The sequence below is a fragment of the Belonocnema kinseyi genome, chromosome 7 (assembly GCF_010883055.1).
Source record: "Belonocnema kinseyi isolate 2016_QV_RU_SX_M_011 chromosome 7, B_treatae_v1, whole genome shotgun sequence".
In the NCBI taxonomy this organism is placed as follows: Eukaryota; Metazoa; Arthropoda; class Insecta; order Hymenoptera; family Cynipidae; genus Belonocnema; species Belonocnema kinseyi.
In genome coordinates this window covers 49,734,336-49,754,500 of record NC_046663.1, presented here as the reverse complement: position 1 = coordinate 49,754,500, position 20,165 = coordinate 49,734,336, and the positions used below count along the sequence as shown (strand labels likewise).

The 20,165-nt window shown below is 24.8% G+C and overlaps 2 protein-coding genes across 3 annotated transcripts in view; one reads left to right on the top strand and one right to left on the bottom strand.

Annotated features, from left to right (window-relative positions):
• The window catches only part of LOC117177046 (39S ribosomal protein L38, mitochondrial), a 31,637-nt gene that overhangs the window by 9,180 nt on the left and 2,292 nt on the right, over positions 1 to 20,165 (top strand). The window contains exons 4-6 of one of the 2 annotated variants that reach the window (XM_033367510.1): positions 3,623 to 3,781; positions 3,858 to 3,994; positions 8,674 to 9,019. In XM_033367510.1, the coding sequence (XP_033223401.1) occupies positions 3,623 to 3,781; positions 3,858 to 3,994; positions 8,674 to 8,975 (598 nt within the window). In that variant the 3' untranslated portion in view covers positions 8,976 to 9,019. Of the gene's footprint in view, positions 1 to 3,622; positions 3,782 to 3,857; positions 3,995 to 8,673; positions 9,053 to 20,165 lie in introns of those variants that run through there. The other variant, XM_033367509.1, reaches the window with a different exon arrangement.
• Positions 18,419 to 20,165, bottom strand: part of LOC117176451 — a 25,036-nt gene continuing 23,289 nt past the window's right edge. The window contains exons 9-10 of the mRNA XM_033366692.1: positions 18,636 to 18,803; positions 18,419 to 18,554 (exon numbers count right to left, since the gene is read on the bottom strand). Coding sequence (XP_033222583.1) covers positions 18,451 to 18,554; positions 18,636 to 18,803 — 272 coding nt within the window. The 3' untranslated portion in view covers positions 18,419 to 18,450. The remainder of the gene's footprint in view (positions 18,555 to 18,635; positions 18,804 to 20,165) is intronic.

Below are 20,165 nucleotides of genomic sequence, written 5' to 3'. Positions count from 1 at the left end.
TTTGAGAAATCATTGACATTTTTTTTCAAATCTTTCTGAAATCTTTGAGAAATCATTAAAGAGTTTGTGAAATCTTTGTAAAATTTTTCTCAAATCTTTAAATATCTGCTAAATATTAAAAGTATTTTTTAAATATTTGGTGATATTTGTAAAATTATTTAAATCTTTGGGAAATAATTGAAATCTTTGTAAAATCTTCTAAATCTATCCGAAATCTTTGCAAATTTTTAAACCTTCGAGAAGTCATTGAAATCTTTGCGAAATATTTGAAATATTAAAAAAAATATTTGGTAATATTTGTGAAATCTTTGGCAATATGAATTTTATACCTGTGCTTATTATTATTTATTATTTACTATTTGTTTTTCATTTATTATTATTCATGTACAATTTGTATTTAGTATAATATTATTATACTATGTACAAAGTGTGTCATTCAATATCATAAGTGTATTTCCCTGTCCCCACGTAGAGAAAAAAGGTTCCGCCGCTTTTGCAAAGACTATAACTATTTTCGTTTAGACTAGTCGACAGATTTCTTAAATTCCCGAGAATTTAAGTTCAGGTTATATAACCGAGAATATGACAGAATTGAGAAGAATTTAAACGAATTTAAGAGAATTTAAGAATTTATGATTTTTCACAATATTTTTATCGTTCAGGTTATATCAGCGTTTGAATATAAATTATTTTCTAGCTCAAACATATTCAGAAATTTGAAATATGCAAAGCAGTAACTTAGACGCATGACATTTTCCAAATTCTCTGATTTTTCTTTGACTAATTTTTCATTTCAAATCATTAATATTCAAATACCAGTATTTTAATATTATGATATTTTAACCATAGAATATTTAATAAGCGGAATAGAACAGTGTTTCATATACAAATTAAAATTTTGTAAATGTATTAATTTATTTCAAACAAAAAAAAAAGAAGTTTTTTCTACTTTAAAAGACAACTCTTTAAGAAAATATTGGAATTTTCAACAAAATAATTGAATTTTGAACATAATAAGTGAATATTCAACCTAAAAAAATAATTTGCCAACGAAAAAGTGTTATAAATGATATTTTAATAAAAAAAGAATGAAATTTGTACAACAAAAGAAAAGAATTTGAAAACCAAAAAGACGAATTTCCAACAAATAAATATTTTTCACTAAAAAAATTAATAAAGTTCATCTAAATTATTGAACCTTCAAACTAGAAGACAAATTTTGTTTACAGTAGTTCAATTTTCAAACAAAAAAGACTAATTTTCAATAAAAAATTAAATTTTTTACGAAACTGATGCATTTTTACGGAAAAACAGGAAATTTCAAACTAAAAATTATTTTTTACAACAAAAAAACGCGAATTTTTAACTAAAATATATAAATCTTAAAAAAATGAAAAAGTTACATTTTCTGTTAAAAAATGAATTATAAACCAAAAAAAAAAAGAAGTATTTTCCACTGAACATTTCAGTTTTAAACCAGACATAAGTCTGCAATAAAAAAAGTTTACAATGTAGTTTAACTTTGACCCAAGTAGTTGAATTTTCAATAAAAAATATTAATTTTCAGCAAGATAATTCAACTTTTAACCAACGAGATAACTTTACAACTTAAAATATAAATCCTTAACAAAAAAAGTGATTTCTCAATAAAGCGATTCAACCAAATGTTTTAAACAAATAAGTTGAATTATCAAGCAAAGACGAACGATTTTCAACCAAAAAGGATGACTTTTTAACCAAATTGTTGAATTTCCTAGCAAATAGTTGTATTTTTATCAAAAAATATTAAATTTATCTTAAAGCAGAAGAATGTTTTATTACAAAAAAAGTTGAGTTTTCATAAAAAGCATTCCAGATTAAAATTTAGGATATTTAAATAGGGAAACAATCCAATGTTCCCATTGGAATCTGAAAAAAGGGAACACTTCTCTCCCCTCCCTTTCCTCTAAAAAAGGAAAAAGAAAATTATTCATCCTTACTTTGGACGAAAATAAAAAGGAGGAAAGAAAAATGAGAAGGCAACCAACCAAATCCCCTTCCTTCTCTTTTTTTTCTTTTTTTTTTCTTTCTTTCGTCCTCTTCATTCCCATAATTATTTCTTTCCTCCTTTTTATTTTCGTCCAAAGTAATGATGAATAATTTTCTTTTTTTCTTTTTTAGAGGGATGGGAGGGGAGAGAAGTGTTTCTTTTTTCATATACCAATGGGAACATTTCGTGGTGGTTGTCCAAATTTGGTCGTTAGATTTTTGATTTTATTTTCAGGAATTCTTTTTTATAAAAAAAATCCAGTTTACTCAGTAACATCAAAAATTGAATTTTTGTAATAAAAAAATAAGTTTCTACGAAAAAAATTGAATTTTCAATCCAACAAGACGAATTTTTTCAACCAAAAAGGATGAATTTTTAACAAAATAGTTAAATTCTCTACTAAAGTTGCATTTTTATTCATAAAAGATCAGTTTTGTACTAAAAAAATGAATTGCAATAAAAAAATACTTTTTTTGTAAGTGCAACTTTCATCCAGAAAATCTTTCAGTTTCAGTTCATATTTTTCAACACCAAAATTTAAATTTTAAACAAAAAGTAAATTTTTTACGAAATAGTTAAGTTTTCAAGAAAATATTATAATAGCTTAATTTATAACCAAACAGTTGCATTTTTATCAAGAAAGATTTAATTTCTGCTAAAGCAGGTAAATTTTAAAATAAAAAAGAGAAACTTTAAAAAAAAAAGATTTGAATTTTCAACCGAAATGTTAACGAAATAAAGCATTTTTCTATTAATTAAAATAAATTCTGAGATTCTCATAAATTCTCAGAGAATTTATTTCTCGGTTATATTTTTGGTAATATTCTCATTCTCGTTACCGTTCTGAAAGTAATATAATTGGCTCAGAACTCTAAATCCTGAAAAGAATAGATTAATCTGCAACCAAAAAAATGGTATTTCTCAACCAAAAACAATGAAAATTCTATCAAATTAGATGTAAAAATGTTTTATTTTATTGTGAAAATCTTTTCATTTAAAAAATCTAAAAATGTAATGTAAAAAATCCATTTTCAACCAAATGAAATAAATTTTTTTAACAAAATAGTTCAATTTTTGAACAAAAAAAAAAGTTTTTTAAACTAAAATGATGATTTATCAACAGAAAAAATTAAATTGAAACCAAAAAAATTTGAATTAAACAAAAAATACGAACTTTCAACAAATTAGCTGGATACTGAACAACAGATGAATTTTCAACCGTATGATTTTTAACCATAGAAGACTAACATCTGCAAAATTAGAGGTTTTTCGACCCAAAAGACGGATTTTTTCACAAATTGCGTGAATTTTTAAATAAAAAGAAATACAGTTTCAATCAAAATAAAATATTTAAGTTTTCAGTTAAAAAAATAAATTTTTAACAATAAGAAACTATTTTTTAACTAAAATGTTGTTGTTTCAACTAATGACATTACTTTTTTTTACCAAAAAAAGACGGCATTCCATCAACAAAAACCTCTCTATATTTCAAAGACTGTGAAAAATAGTTCTAAATCCATAAAAAATTGGGAAATAACCGAGCATTCTTTTCCTCGATTTACTGCAAGTGGATCATTTTCTCCCTTTTTCCAGTGGAAACATTCCGGGAAATGCAGTTGAAAAAGGAGAGCAACTAGTGGATTATCTAAGGCCCATTCCACCACGTGGCATTGGCTACTGCAGATACATTTTCGTTCTGTATAAGCAAGATAAGAAAATTGACTTTTCGGAATACAAGAAGCAACAGCCATGGTACGTACTTCTTGCTGCGTACAATAAATTTATAATATAAAGGAATATAAAAAATAGCGATTGTTAATATTTTCAGTTTAGAGCTTGTCGAACGTAATTGGAGCACTCTCGATTTTTATCGCAAGCACCAGGATTATTTGACTCCTGCTGGTCTCTCATTTTTCCAGACTGAGTGGGACACAAGCTTGTTAGACTTTTACCACAACACTTTAAGTAAGTAGTTCTGCTGCCGTTAATTCAGAAAAAAAAAAAAACGTTAAGCTAGTTATCGTGCCAAAAGTCAGATATTTGGAAAAAATAAGTTTTCTATGATTTTAAGAATCAAAATATATTAACTGATGTCATTTCAAATAAAAAACATGATTTTTTAAATGAAAAACGTTAAAATTCGCAAAAAAACATTAATTTTCACGATTTTTTTTGCAATTTAATTTTTTTCTGACAATCGCTTCTTGCCAAATTTTGAAAAAGGATTGTATTTTAATAAATGATGGCTAGTTTGTTACGAGAAAACATTCTCTACAACTCGACTGTTTTCAATTCTGAAAGTTAAATTTTTATATTGCTGAAATCGTTAGAACAATTTTTTCTTTGAAGAAAACATTTTTTAAACAAATAATTATATTTTAGGATTATTTAGTTCTTTTAAAAATTGGGAACAGTAGAGTTGTAGATAATATTTTCCAAGAAAAAATTAGCTGTCATTTATTGAGATGCAATCATTTTTCAAAAGTTGGCAAGAAGCTGCGGAAAAAAGGTCCGTGGATAAATTGATTTTTAGAAGACAATTATTATCCGATTTTAACTTTTTTTTAAAAATCAAGCTAATAAGATTTCGCATCGAACTGTCATGGCTGATTTTTAAATTTTAGTTTCTTTTTTTGTTATTTTAATAACAAAAATAAAGTAATAAAATTTGCCTTTTGACGTATACCGGTTTAAAAAAATGCTTTGATTCAATCAAAAATACCTAGAAAATTGAAAGCAACTTTTCAAAAAAGATGTCCAATAGCAATGCAAATGGTAAAAAAACTTATTGGATTTGTTATAAACAAATAAGTGAATGAAAATGGTTTTGTGGGGATTTTTCGGCGATTTGTCACATGATTCGAACTAAATTTGAATAATTTATGGACAAAAGAGTTTTTTATTTCACTTAATAAAATTTAATAAATAATTTGTTATTTGAAAAGCAATTTAAAAAAAATATCCATTTTAGGTTTTTCTGCTGGAATAAATAAAGTTTTTTCTATGGAATCGGTCACATGTTTTTTGAAAATAAAACCAAACTATAATATTTAGACACCAAATCAAAATTAATGATTTTTTAAAACTACCTTAATTAACAAATGACCTATTTGGCTATTTATGGAGGTACAAATTAGATTTTTTTCTATAAACAACAATCTAAATTGTAGTTTTACAATATATGAAAAATGACCATGTTTCTATATTTTTAATTGCTTTATTTGCATTTTAATAGTAATTTTGAAAACCGAAACTTAGCACAAGCGGTTAATTTTGGCTAGTTCTATTAAAAATTTGAGCTTCTATTTACATATTGATCCTGTAATATCTCAAATTTCACTTAGAAATTTCGCAATTTATATATAAATTGAGGCATTCATCTTGAAAAAAATTAAAACCTTTAGGTTTACGGAAAAATTTGGAATTTAAAGGGCATTTAAATTTGTTGTTGCTCGAATTATGTAAATATTACTTTGGTCCCAGGAATTTTTCTTCTGATATAACAATTTCATTAAATGTTCTAGATTGTTGGTAATCGTGAACACCGACTAAAAATTTTCATTTTTTGCTTTATGATTCATGATTTTTGTTTAAAAAATTTTGTTTGTTTACAATTTAACTATTTTGTTAATATTTTTTTAACTGAAAATTTAACTATTCCATTTATGATAGAAAATTAATCTTGTTGGCGACTAATTGACCTTTCTGATTAAAAATCCATGTAATTTATTCAAAATTGATCTTTTTTGGAAGAAAATTAATCTTTCGGGTTCAAAATTCATTTCGTTGGATTAAAAGTTATTTTTCTTTTTTTATTAAAAATTCATTTTTGAACTGAAAACTTAACTATATCATGTTTCTTTTTGAACAGCATTTTTCTTCAATTGAAATTTCAATTGCATGTTTGGTCGAAAATTTCTGTCGTTTGTGGTAGAATATTAATCTTTTTGGTTACAAATTCACCTTTTTGATTGAAAATTCAAATATTAGATTAAAAATTCCATTGAAAATTAAAAAATTTAGTTGAAAATTCGTGTATTTAAAAAAAAATTTTTAAATAAAATTATTCATTTTTGTTTGAAAATTCATTTCTTTGGTTGACAATTAGTTTTTTTTTTATTATTAAAAATTAATTTTTTCAATTAAAAATTCAACTACATTTTTTGTCGAGAATATTTTTTATAATAATTCAATCTTTTTGGTAGAAAATTATTATTTTTTTTGTTGAAAATGAAATATTTCTTAAAAAAGTTATTTTGTTTGTTTAAAAACTTATTTCTCTAACTGGAAATGAAGCTTTTCTATTTTTCGATGAGAATGTATCTTTGGGATAAAAATTCATCTATTTTGTGGAAAATTTCTTTTTTTATTAGGAATGCAACTATTGGTTTAAAAATTAAATTACAAAATTAAGATATTTGGTTAAAAATTCATGTATTTTGTTATAAATTTATTTTTAGTAGCAAATTAAATTTTTCGGTTGATAATTTCTTTCTTTGGTTAAATATTTTTTTCATCGCAAATTAATTTTTAAAATAAATTTTTTGTCGAAATTTTTGTTATGCACATTGAATATTTTTGATAGAAAATCCATTTGTTTGGTTGAAAATTTACATATTTCTTTGAAAAGTTATTTTATTTAGTTCAAAATTTATTTCTCTAACTGAAAATTAAACTATTCTATTTTTTGCTGAAAATTGATCTTTTTTAGATAAACATTCATGTATTTTTTTGGAAAATTTGTCTTTTTTGGTTTGTTAAAAATGCCACAATTAGGCTGAAAATTAAAATATTTGTTTTAAAATTCATGTACTTTTGTTCAAAATTGATTTTTAGTAGAAAATTACATTTTTTTCAGTTGAAAATTTATTTCTTTGGTTAAAAACTTTTTTTATTGCAAATCATTATTTTTAACTAAATTTGTTGTCGACATTTTTATTATACAAATTTATTCTTTTTAGTAGAAAATTGAATTAGGTTAAAAATTCCATTAAAAATTGAAATGTTTGATTGGAAATTCATGTATTAAGTTAAAAAAAATTGTTGAAAAAAATTAATCTTTTTAGTTGAAATTTGATTTCTTTTTGGTTCAAAATTCATCTGTTTGATTTAAGATTGAACTATTTCGTTGAAAATTTATTTCCTGTTGCTAAAAACTTATTTTTCAAACTTAAAATCAAACTATTCTATTTTTTAAGCATTTTTTATGTTAATTTTTCACTTTACTGTTCCAATAAAACTACTGCTTCTCTCTACTACCAATCGAAAACAAAATATTGTATTTTTTGTCGAAATTTAGTTTTTAAACTAAATTTGTTGTCGAATTTTTTTTCTTACACATTTAATCTTTTCGGTAGAAAATTAATTTTTTCGTTGCAAATTTAGTTATTTCTTTAAAAATCTATTTTATTTGCTCAAAAAATGACTTCTCTAGTTGCAAATTAAACAATTATTTTTTTGTTAAAATATTTATCTTCTTTAGATAAATATCCATCAGTTGAAAATTCAATTATTTAGTTAAAATTTTGATTTCTTTTTTATAGAATATTGATCTTTTTCAGTTAGAAATTCACTCATTATGTTAAAAAATCGTATTTTTTTAGTTGAAAATTCAATTGTTTGATTGAAAATGGGTATTTTTTGATGGAAATATCAACTATTACTTTTTTTGTTTAAAATTTAATTTTTTTAAATCAAAGATTCATCAGTATGGTTGAAAAGGTCTTGGTTGAAAACTAATTATTTTAACTGAAAATGTAATAATGAAATTTTAAATGAATTAATTTTACAAAAAAAAATCCTGTTGTAACCTGAAAAATTAAAAAAAAATAATTTTCAGACAAAAATAAAAAAGAGGAAAGAAAAATGAAAAGGCAGCCAACCACACGCCATTCCTTCATTTTCTCTTTCTTTCGCCTTTTTTATTTTTATTTTCATCAAATTACAATAAAATAACATTCGTAATAAAAATAAAAAAAAAAATAAATAAAAAATTGCATTACCAAGTTTCGATAGTCGTACAGTACCCTTATCAAGGAAAGCAAAATTTAATAGGTAGAAATTTACAGCACTCATTTTTCTTTCCTCTTTTTTATTTTTGTCTGAAAATTGTTATTTTTTATTTTTCATATTAAAATAGGATTTTTTTGTTTTTGTTTGCTCGTTGTGGTCCAAATTTGGTTGTTGGATTCTTTTTTTTTTTTTTAACAGGAGTTTGCATCAATCTGCAATATTCTCTCGCACGCTCGCAGCATTTTTCTTCAATTGAAATTTCAATTGCATGTTTGGTCGAAAATTTCTGTCGTTTGTGGTAGAATATTAATCTTTTTGGTTACAAATTCACCTTTTTGATTGAAAATTCAAATATTAGATTAAAAATTCCATTGAAAATTAAAAAATTTAGTTGAAAATTCGTGTATTTAAAAAAAATTTGTTTAATAAAATTATTCATTTTTGTTTGAAAATTCATTTCTTTGGTTGACAATTAGTTTTTTTATTATTAAAAATTAATTTTTTCAACTAAAAATTCAACTACATTTTTTGTCGAGAATATTTTTTATAAATAATTTATAATTATAATTTACTAGATTATATAATAATCCTATAATTTACTAGATTACTAATAAATAAATCATTATTTGCAGAAATGAGATCGCCACAATTCGAGTACGATTTTCCGAAACCATACATCAAACCACAAGTCTGGTTTCCGATTAGGCAGGCTTTCAACATCTATATGGATAAGTACAGAGATCCCAAAGACATTAATAAGCAGTACTTCATGCAGAAGTTGAAGAAAATCCATCCCTTCAAGGAACCGGAAAAGCCCCTGAAGTATCCGAATGCTGTCAGGTTCAAAGACGAGGAGTATATCCCTTCATGGCTGAAACTCGAAATCAGGAAAGAACGCCTCGGTTGGGGCCGTTATAGGGAAGTGCAGAAATAAAATATTTTCACGGCCCCTCTGTATGAATGTGATTTGTTTTTAAGGTAATGAAATACACTGTTTACTTGTTTCAATCATTCGTTAATGACTTACTTCGAAATTCCCACGAATTAAAATGATTTGAAGATTAAATTTTAATTTTCAAAGTTGGGGAATTGGCTGGGAAATGATCGGGAATTTATTTAAAGTAAAATTAAAATTAATTAAAATAAAATTCAAGTTTTCATTATTTTAGTAATTTTGGTCAATTTAGAAAAGTGATTTCTACTTAATCTACAGTCGCAGATTTTTATGATTGTCTCAGTTTACTCGAATTAGATCATAATTAATTATTGAATTTCTATTTACTTTTTTTATTTATAAATTAAACTATTTGTTTAAAAATTTATGTACTTTGTGGTAAATTCGCCTTTTTTTGTAGACAATTAATCTTTATGATTGAAAAATCATCTTTTGGTATAAAATTCAACCATTCCAGTTGAAGATTCATAATTTTATTTGAGAATTCACCAATTTTGTTCAAAACTAATTCCTTCATCTGAAAATTTGAATGTCCAGTTTTGGTAGAAAAGCGATAATTTCTAGTTCAAAATTCAACAATTTGGATGAAAGTTTGTCTTTTTTAATTGAAAATTCAACTATTTCTTCGAAAATCCACATATTTTGTTAAAAATCGATTTTTTTGTAGGAAAAAATCTTTTTCTTGGCAAGTTAATCTTATTATTTAAAAATTCTTTTTTCTTCAAGTGTTTCAGTTAAATATTTATCATTTTGGGTCTAAATTCATCCTTTAGGTTCAAAATGAAATTACTTGGATGAACGTTAAACTTTTTTGTTGAAAATTAATTTTGTTGGTTGAAGATTTATTATTTGAATTTAAATTCATTAATTATTTGAAATATGAACTATCTGATTGAAAAATTTTTTTCTTTGCATGGAACGGAATTTTGTTGCCGAAAAGTTAACCATTTTTTTTTTAAATTTGTTTTTTTTTTGGTTGAAAATTATTTTGTATTTTAACCTGCAAATGTAACTATTATGCTAGTAAAATATTTCATAATTTTAGATAAAAATTAATTTCTTTGGTTAAACATTCATTTTTTGACTAAAAATTTATTTATTCAGTTTTTGGTTAAAAAATGATATTTTTTAGTACAAAATTCATATTTTTTGCTGGAAATTAGTTTTTTTTATTGAAAATTAATTTTTTAAACTAAGGATTGGTTCAAAATTAATCTGTTTGATTGAATATTTAACTATTTCGTTGAAAATTTATTTTATTTGGCTAAAAACTTATTTTTCAAATTTAAAATTAAACTATTCTATTTTTAATGATTTTTTATTTTGATTTCTCTGTCTACTGGTCCAATCAATATTATTAGAATATTGATTCTTCTTAAGATTGTGAAAAAATGCTCTCTAGCTTAAAAATAAAATGTTCATTTTTTGTTGTTGAAAATTTAATTATTTCGTTGACAATCTATTTTATTTGCTCAAAAACTTATTTCTCTGTCTGCAAATTAATCTTTTTGGTTGAAAATTCATCTTTTTGGTCAAAAATTCAATTATTCTAGTTAAAGATTCATCATTTTAATTGAAAATTCGTCATTCTGGTTTCAAATTCAACTATTCCAGTTAGAGATTTATAATTTTAGTTGAAAATTCATCAATTGGTTTGAAAATATAACAATTTTTTTCAAAGTTCTTTGTTGCAAGTTAGTTTTTTGATTGAAGGTAATTTTTTAAATTGAAAATTCAACTATTTCGTCGAAAAAACACATATTTTGTTAAAAATCGATTTTTTTGTAGAAAAAAATCTTTTTCTTTGCAAGTTAATCATCTTATTTAAACATTTTTTTTTAATTCAAGTATTACAGTTAAATATTTATCATTTTAGATGAAAATTCATCTTTTAGGTTGAAAATAAAATGAATTGAATGAGAGTTAAATTATTTTGTTGAAATCTAATTTTTTGGTAGATTTATTATTGCAATTAAAAATTCATTAATTGTTTCAAATATGAGTTTTTTGCTTGAAAACTTTTTTTTCTTTGCATGAAAAGGAATTTTGTTTCCGAAAATTTAACCATTTGTTTGTAATTTGTTTATTTTTTGGTTGAAAATTATTTTGTGCTTTAAACTGAAAATGTAAATATTATGCAAGTTAAATATTTCATAACTTTAGATAAAAATTAATCTCTTTGGTTAAACATTCAGTTTTTGGTTAAAAAACTATCTTTTTTAGTACAAAATTCATATTTTTTGCTGGAAATTAGTTTTTTTTTATTGAAAATTAATTTTTTTTTTATTGAAAATCAATTTGTTTAACTAAGGATTGAACAATTCCGTTTAATTAAAGGTTTAACTATTTCGTTTGAAAATTTATTTTATTTGGCTGAAAACTTGGTTTTAAAACTTAAAATTAAACTGTCCTATTTTTGAATAACTTTTTATGTAAATTTTTGTGCCTACTAGCCTAGCTTAAAAACAAAATATTGTATTTTTTGTGGAAAATTAGTTTTTTCAAGCGAAAATGAATTTTTTAACTAAATTTGTTGTCCAAAATTTTGTTATATACATTTAATCTTTTCGGTAGAAAATTAATTTTTTTGTTGTTGAAAATTTAATTATTTTGTTGAAAATATATTTTGTTTGCTCAAAAGCTGATTTCTCCAGCTGAAAATTAATATTTTTTGTTGAAACTTCATCTTATGATCAAAAATTCAATTATTCTAGTTAAAGATACATAATTTTAATTGAAAATTCGTCTTTCCGGTTTAAAATTCAACTATTCCAGTTAAAGATTCACAATTTCAGTTGAAAAATTGATCACTTTGTTTGAAAATGTAACTATTTTTTCCAAGTTCTTTTTTTTTGTTAAAAGTTTTTTTTTTTATTGAAGGTAGTTTTTTATCTGAAAATTGAACTTATTTCAGATAACTCTTTTATAGTTTCTTTTGCAATATTTTAGGGTATAATACACTATTTTTAAAAGTTTCAATAAATTTTAATAATCTGAAGGGATTTCAAAATTTCAAAGAATTGAAAATATTTGAGGATATTTTAAAGGATGCCAAGGGATTTTCAATTGACTTCAATAATTTGAAGAAATTTCAAAGAATTTGAAAAATTTTAGGATATTTAAAAAAATAAGAAATAATTTTTAAATCCTATAAAAAATTTCATTGGATTTCGAAATATTTGAAAGGATTTTAAATATTTTAACGTATTTTAAATTATTCCAAAGCATTTTCAAGAGTTTTAAAACGTTTTAAGAGATTTTAAAAGATTTCTTGGTATTTTTTAGAATACCCTAAAATATTTTAAATCCTTCGAAATCCACTTAGATTATTTAAAGCTATCAAAAATTCCTTTGATTTTATAAAATTCCCCAAAATATTTGAAAACATTCGATATCTTTGGAAATCCCTGGAAACTTTTTAAAGATCTTGAAAATGGCTGGGAGTTTAATTAAATGTCCTAAAATATTTCAAATAATTTAAAATCTCATTAAATTAGAGAATCAATTGAAAATTTATTGGTGTCTTTTAAAATATCCTGAAATATTTCAAATCCTGCAAATGTTTTTAAATCGCTTGTAATGTTTTAAAGGTTTTGAAATCCTGAAAAAATTATTAAAATATCTTAAAAGCTATTAAGTCCCTTAAAATCATTAAAATCCTCAGAAATGTTCTAAACTCCCTTGGACTCTTTCAAAATATACTAAAACTTTATAGATCCTATAAAATCGATTCAAATCTTCAGAAATGATTAAAAACTCCATACATTTTTTTTCAAATTCCTTAAAATCATTTTCATCTCGGAAAATTCGGTTTAAATTTTTTAATCTATTGAAAATACCTTGGAATTTTTTAACACTATCCTAAATTCTTTAAGATCGATTGGAATTACTTCAACTCATTGGAATATATAAAAAACACACGAAGATATTTCAAGCCCTGTAAAATATTTTTGAATCCCTTCCAAATTGTTTAGCTCTTGAAAATTACTTATAATTTTTTAAATATCCCAAAAGATTTTTAATTTGTTGAAATAAGTTAAAGTTGCTGAAATTAATTGAAAATTCTTCGGAATCTGTTTAAATATCTTAAAATATTTGAAACTACCTTGCAATATTTGAAAATCTTGGATGTCTTATGAAATCTGATATTTCTGAAATCCTTGAAAATTTATTAAAATAGCTTGAGGTTTCAAAATTAAATCAAACAAAATTAATTAATAATTCCTTGGAATCTTACATAATTTCCTAAAACATTGCAAATCCTTTCAAATGGTTTGAAATCCCTTGCAATTTTTCAGAGCTCTTGAAAGTTACTTAGAATTAAAAAAAAATTAAAAGATTAAAAATTTTATGAAATTCCCTGGAACCTTTTAAGACCCTTGAAAATTTCATGAAATTTTTTAAAATACCCTAAAAGCTTTCAGCTTTTTTGAAATCACTCGAAATTTTAAAAATATTTGTAAAATTCCCTAATGTATTCCGAAATACTTTAAAATATTTTTAAATCGCTTGCAATTTTTTAAAGCTCTTTAAAGTTCCTTGAAACTTTCCAAAATTTCCTAAAATCTTTGAAATCCACCCAAATTATTGATTTCAATTAAAAATTCCTTGGAATCTTTTCAAATTCCCTAAAATTTTGAAATCTTTTTAAACTTTTTAAAGCTCTTGAAAATTCCTTGAAATCTTTTTAAAAACTTTGAACTATTGAAAATCCTTTCGAATTTTTTGAAATCCATTGACATTTTTTTATGCGTCTTTATTTATTTATTAGGAAAATAAATTTATTAGGAATTTTCCAGAATATTCTAAAATTATTAAAGTTTTTGGAAATCTCTTTAAATTATTGATATTTCCTGAAAGTGTTGTAACTTTATTAAAAAAGATTGAAAGGTTATAAAAATAAAATGACTCAAATCAATTTAAAATTCTTTGGCATCTTTTTAAATTACCTACAATATTTTAAAGTCTTCGAAATCTTTTGAAATCACTTGAAAATTTTTAAAATCTTGAAAATGTCTTGAAATAATTAAAAATACCCTAACGTATTTTAAATTCTTTGAACCTTCATTAATCTACCCTTAAATACTTCAAATAATTAAAAATCTTCCTCTCATTTTAAAGAACTTTTTAAAATTACTTGAAATTGAAAAAAAAAACCTAAAAGATTCTAAATTCTATGAAATCCTTTGAAACTTTTTAAGACTTCAAAATTTCATGCATTTTTTAAAAATACTCTGAAATCTTTCAAATTCTTTGGAAAAAAAATCGCTTCAAATTTTTTAAAGCTCTTGAAAATTCCCCAAAATCTTTGAAATTCTGTGAAATCCATTCAAATTATTGGAATCAAATAAAAGTTCCTTGGAATCTTTTTTAATTGATTCCAATAGTTTGAAAGGACTTAAAAGATTTTCAAAGATTTGAAAATATTTTGAAGGATCTGAAATATTTAAGGATATTTTAAATGATTCTAAAAAAAATTGAATATGATTCAATAATTTAAAGGAATTCCAAAATAATCTGAAAGATTTTAGGGTATTTAGGAGCTTTAAAAAGTTTCAAGAGATTTCAAAATATTTCACAGGAATTTGAATATTTAAGTGTATTTAAAATTATTTCCAAGAATTTTCTATTCCATCATTTCAACAATTTAAAGGCATTTCAAAGGATGTTAGGATATTTTTCAAACATCTAAGGCAGTTTCAAAATTTTTAAAAAGTTTTAAGGCATATAACAAGAGATTAAAAAATGTTCATGGAATTTCAAAGGATTTTAATGATTTTAATACGGAATTAAAAAAAAATGTCATGTTTTTTTAAATAATTTCGAAAGATATGATACAATATTTTAATCAGTTTTCCAGGATCTTCAGAAATATCAGATTTAATTTAATTTCACAGGATTTTATCATATTTTAATGGACCTCAAATAATTTATTCACAAGAATTGAGGAATTTCGTAGGATTTCAAAGATTTTCAAATATTTCAAGGTATTTTCAAAGATTTGATAGAATTTAGTATATTTCAAAAGTTTTCAAGGAATCTTTAATCGATTTTAATCATTCGAAGGGATTTCAATAAATTTTAAAGATTTTAGGGTATCTAAAAAAATTTTAAGGCATTTGGAAGAGATTTAAAAAGTTGCAAGGGATTTCTAAAGGTTTCAAATGATTTGAAAAATGTTTTTCAAAAAAATTTTTCAAGGCTCCAACGAATCATCAATTTATTTCAATACTTTGAAGAGATTTCAATGAATTTTACAGATGGTAGGTTATTTTAAAAAAATTCAAGGAATTTTCAAGAGACTTAAAAAATTTTAAGGAATTTTCGATTTCTTTCGGGATTTCAAAGAATTAAACAAATTTTGAGGAATTTTTAAAAATTTCCAAGGAATTTTCAAACGCTTTAAAAAGTTTCAAGAAGTTTCAAAAGATTTCAACGGATTTGAAATATTTTACGGAATTTCGTAAGATTCCAGGGAATTTTAACTGATTTTATTAATTTTAATTTAAAACCTCTCAAGCTGTTTTAATACATTTTGAAGGATTTCAGGAAATATTAGATTTCATGTAATTTCACAGGATTTCCAAGATTTTCAGATATTTTAAGGTAGTTCCAAAGATTTTAGGATATTTAAACAAAATCCGAAGGATTTAAAATTAATTTCAGTAATTTTAACTGATTTAAAAAAATTAAAAGTATTTTGGGATATTAAAAAAAATTCTAAGTAATTTTCAAGTGATTTAAAAAGATTTCACGGGATTTAAAATGTAAATGATTTTAAGGCACTTAAAAAAAATCATGGAGGTCATTTAATGGGATTTCAAATGATTTGGAATATGTTACGGTATTTAATTGGATTCTAATGCATTTTCAAGAGCTTTTAGACGGTTTTGAGGGCTTTCCAAAGATATCGAAGATTTTAAATAATTTTAGGACTTTTAAAACGATTCCAAAGGATTTACAAAGAATTCAAAGGAGTTGACAAATTTTAAAGTAGTTTAAAAGATCCAACATTTTTTTTTACTTGATTTCAATAATTTGAAGGGGTTTCAAAGGGTATGTAATACTTTAGGGTATTTTACAAGATTTAGGGGAATTTTCAAGGGATTAAATAAATTTTAAGGGAATTTCCAAGGATTTTAAGGGATTTAAACACATTTTCATGCGGCTAAAGAATCTTCTAGAGTTCTGGAAGATGTAAAACGATTTAACAGTAACTATAAGTTTGTAAAATATGTAAAAAGATTCTGCGAATTTCTATGATATTAAGGGATTTTAAAAACTTTCAAAGTATTTTAATAAATTTTCTAGGATTTCAGGAAATATAATTTCAAAAGTTTATTCACAAAAAGTGAGGGATTTCGTAGAATTTGAAATATTTAAAGAGATTTTAAAATATTTATTGTGAATTGAGTAGAATTTACTATATATTTTTAATAATTTATCCTAAATTGTTTGAAATTCTTTGGAATTCTCTTCAATTTTTGTAATTCAGTTGAATTCTTGTAAATAATACTCAATTCAACAAAATCACTCGAATCTCCATAAATTTCATCGAATTTGTTTTAATACTTTTAAATTCAAATGAACTTACTTTTTCACTTTTTTCAAGTTAATCCAAATTTAAATTTAAAATAGCTTTATTTTATTAAAAAAAGATTTTATATTAAAATGATAGAACATTAGAATTTTGGTATTTAAATATTAATTTTCAGGGAAAAAGAAAAATCATTTAAGGAAAATGTTGGGAATTTTGAAAATGAACTTTTGTGGTCATTCTGATATTGAATGAAAACTATATTTAATCATTATTTTATATATATATATATATAAAATGGTACCATTTTAATTAGGTAAATTAAAAATTAAATAATTTATGAAGAAAAGATTGTATGGGAGAGTGGTCCTAAGTCGACACTGTGGGTTAAGTTAGCACTCTCGCGTTCCTCAGAGATGTTGCGCGTGTCGGCTTAACGATTTTCATTTTGTCGTCTGACACGTTCATAGACACGGACGTAATTCACGCTGAAAAATTTCACTTTAGTTTTCGCTTGATCGATTAACCCTTAACTGGCACAATGGGTGAAAAATACCCCAACAAATTTGTGAGCTCGAATTAACCGTCCTAAATTCGAGAAAATAGACCGCGTGTCAACTTCTCACAGTAATTGAGATCACTAACTGCAGGTAAAGTGAGTTAGTATAGAGTGGCAAACTTCATCATATGTTGGGCACCCGCTCAAAGTAGGCCGTGTAAAACTGTGGGGTATTTATTACCCGATGTGCCGTCAGTGAGCAAAAAAGGGATTTTCAACAAAAATTTGTGGCATTGATGCTAGTGATTTTAGTACAATTTCCCACGTAAGTTTATCATCTAAAATGAAATTTTTTTTTTTTAAATTATTTTGCACGCTTACAATCGAATAAATGGACGTAAAAAATGCACGCCTACAATCACCCGATGTGCCATGGGCACCACGCCTGCCTTTGCAGCGACTGTGTAGGTTTGAAAGAGTAATTACAACTTTGAAAAATTGTTTCATATGTTACTTTTGTATTTTTTATTAACTATTTTTGTGAATTCAAATAAAAATAATTTTATTTAAACATGGAAAAATATGGTGTTTTATTTGACCATAAAATCGAGTTTTCATTTTGCGAAATAAATACCTTTTTTGGAAGCATCAATAATGCAGTAATTTTTTTCTTTAAGTGTAGTATCTCAAGAGTATAACCCTACGTTTTTAGGTAAAAATATTAAAAATTACGCGAGTTATGAATTTATAAGTAAAAAACGCACATTTTGTCGTTTTTTATCAAAATTTTTTGTAACTAACTCAAATTAAACTAATGGCTATAAAACAGATTCTATTAAAAAACAATATCTTAAACTACATTGCATAATTTTGTTGTACAAAAATATTCAATCCTGGCTGCGTGGGACATGTTTGAACACGTGGGGTGAAAAAGACCCGTTGTGCCATTCACATAATAAAAAGGAGTTGTGCCAGTTGAGGGTTAAGTGCGTTGGATTCTGTGTTTTGTGTGCTTTTTCCTGATAAAGTCGATTAGACACCAAACAGGTGGTCCTGAGTCTGTACTTTTTTTGTTGCTTTTATTGTGTGTTGCTTTATTTTGTTGTCTTTCAGTTCTATTTCACTTGTCTCTTGCTTTTTTTTTGGTTTGGCTGTGTTTTGATTGCATGTTCTTTGTCTCTAGTAGGTGTCCTTTTATTTTCTGTATGTTTTCGTTAACTTTTCGCTGATTCTATTTTATTTTAATTATGGGACGCAATTTTAAACGCAACAAACCAAGGCGTGCTCCTCTTGCGCCTCGACACTAATTGAGGGCTTAGGACCAGGAGGTGCCGGCTTAGGACCACTATTTTGATAAATAGAAAAAATAGACTTGTTCAAATCAGCTGCCATTAAACACCAGCACAAATTAAAGGAATTTATTCTTCTTTTAAGTGTGCGTCTACAATTAGTTTGCTTTTCTTTTTTATGTCATTTCGGCTCATAATACTGGGATCCACAACTTCATGTTCCACAAAGATGCCTGAAAAAATACAAAATTATTGAAGGAAAAGATTTTTATTTGAATAGTGTTAAAAAATTAAAAAACAGGATTTAAATTTACCATTGGGTTCTAGTTCTTGCTGACCAAATAACAAATTTGATTTATAATCTGAAATGTATGACTGATACAGATCTCTTGCCCTTTCTTCTTTCTCCTTATCCATCTCGAAGTTGCTCATCGAGGAGAGCCAAGTTGCTTTTTGGGTCACTTGCTCGAGTAAAGCGAGTGCTAAAAAATCATAATTTATTTACAGTTACGATTTGTACTAAAAATTGAAAAATCGCAAGGCTTGGTTCGCTATTTTTGCGACTTTTTTTTAAATGCGAATTTTTGAAGAAAAATGCGGCTAATTGACTTTTTTCTGTTTTTCTCAGGAGTTCACAGTATTTAATTTCAATTTTAATCACAATGAGACTTTCAAAATCATTATTCTTGGTTGAAAATGATTCTTATAGTTGGCTATTCGATTGTCTTGAAAAAATTCTTTTTTTTTTGGCTTGAAAATTTAACTAGGGTGAGTGACCCAGTGAATGAACACTTAAGGAAATCACTGATTACAACTAGTCCATTTCACGTTATAATAATTGATTATTCTTACAAAACTTTTAAAAATAGATTTTTAAGAGTTTGAATTTCATAATCCGATAAACAAATTTTGTTTTTACCAAAAAGCTTTATAAAAAAATAATTAAATAGTGCAAAATTAAAGAAAACACCAGTGAATGAACACTGTGAGCCAATGAATGAACAGTAGAGCACCAGTGAATGAACACTATAATCACTACAAATTAGAATTAGGATTTTAAAAGTAGATAACTCTTATCTAGTGACTACAATAGAAAACTGCGATTTTTAGTACACATAACATTTGTAATACAGCACCTTACTATATTGCTTTAGGTTAAATTAGCAAATACAATTATAAATCACAGTGTTGTAAAAATGGAAATTCTGTAAACATTTATAAATATATATTTTCTAGTACGCAGTAGTACCTAGCAAGAATTAATGTTTTTAATAGTTAAAAAACGTTTTCTAAATGCAAAAAAAGCATTAAATTTCTAACCTCAAAGTTGCCTTACCTTTAATTTAGTTCGTGCTTACTTTTTAATGTTCTAACCAAAAAAATATACATTTAAACCATAACTATTTATAGTTTATATTTGTAGTATCGATATTTATAGTCACATTAATTGAAACAAACTTATTTATATGTAAAGAAACAACAGCCAGGTCTCCGTAACCTGCTGTTCATTCACTGGGCCTGCGGGGTGACAGTTTTGCTCCAATAAATGAAGACGTTCACTAGAACACGGGCAATTTAAAGGTCCAGTAGGTGAACACTCAGTTATTAATAAAAAAACGTACTTTTTGTGAAAAAACCCTGTGGGAAATTGAATAATAATATCTTACAACTATAACAGCACAACTTTGATGCAGAAAAGGTGAATCATTTTTTGTAAAAGCAGTGTAAACTTCATGCGCATGATAAGCGGGAAATCCCTAATGGACAAAGTAAGCAACGAGATAATTCTAAAAGAATGTGGTGCAGAAGAGACGCTAGTAGACACATGGGAAAGAAATCGGTTA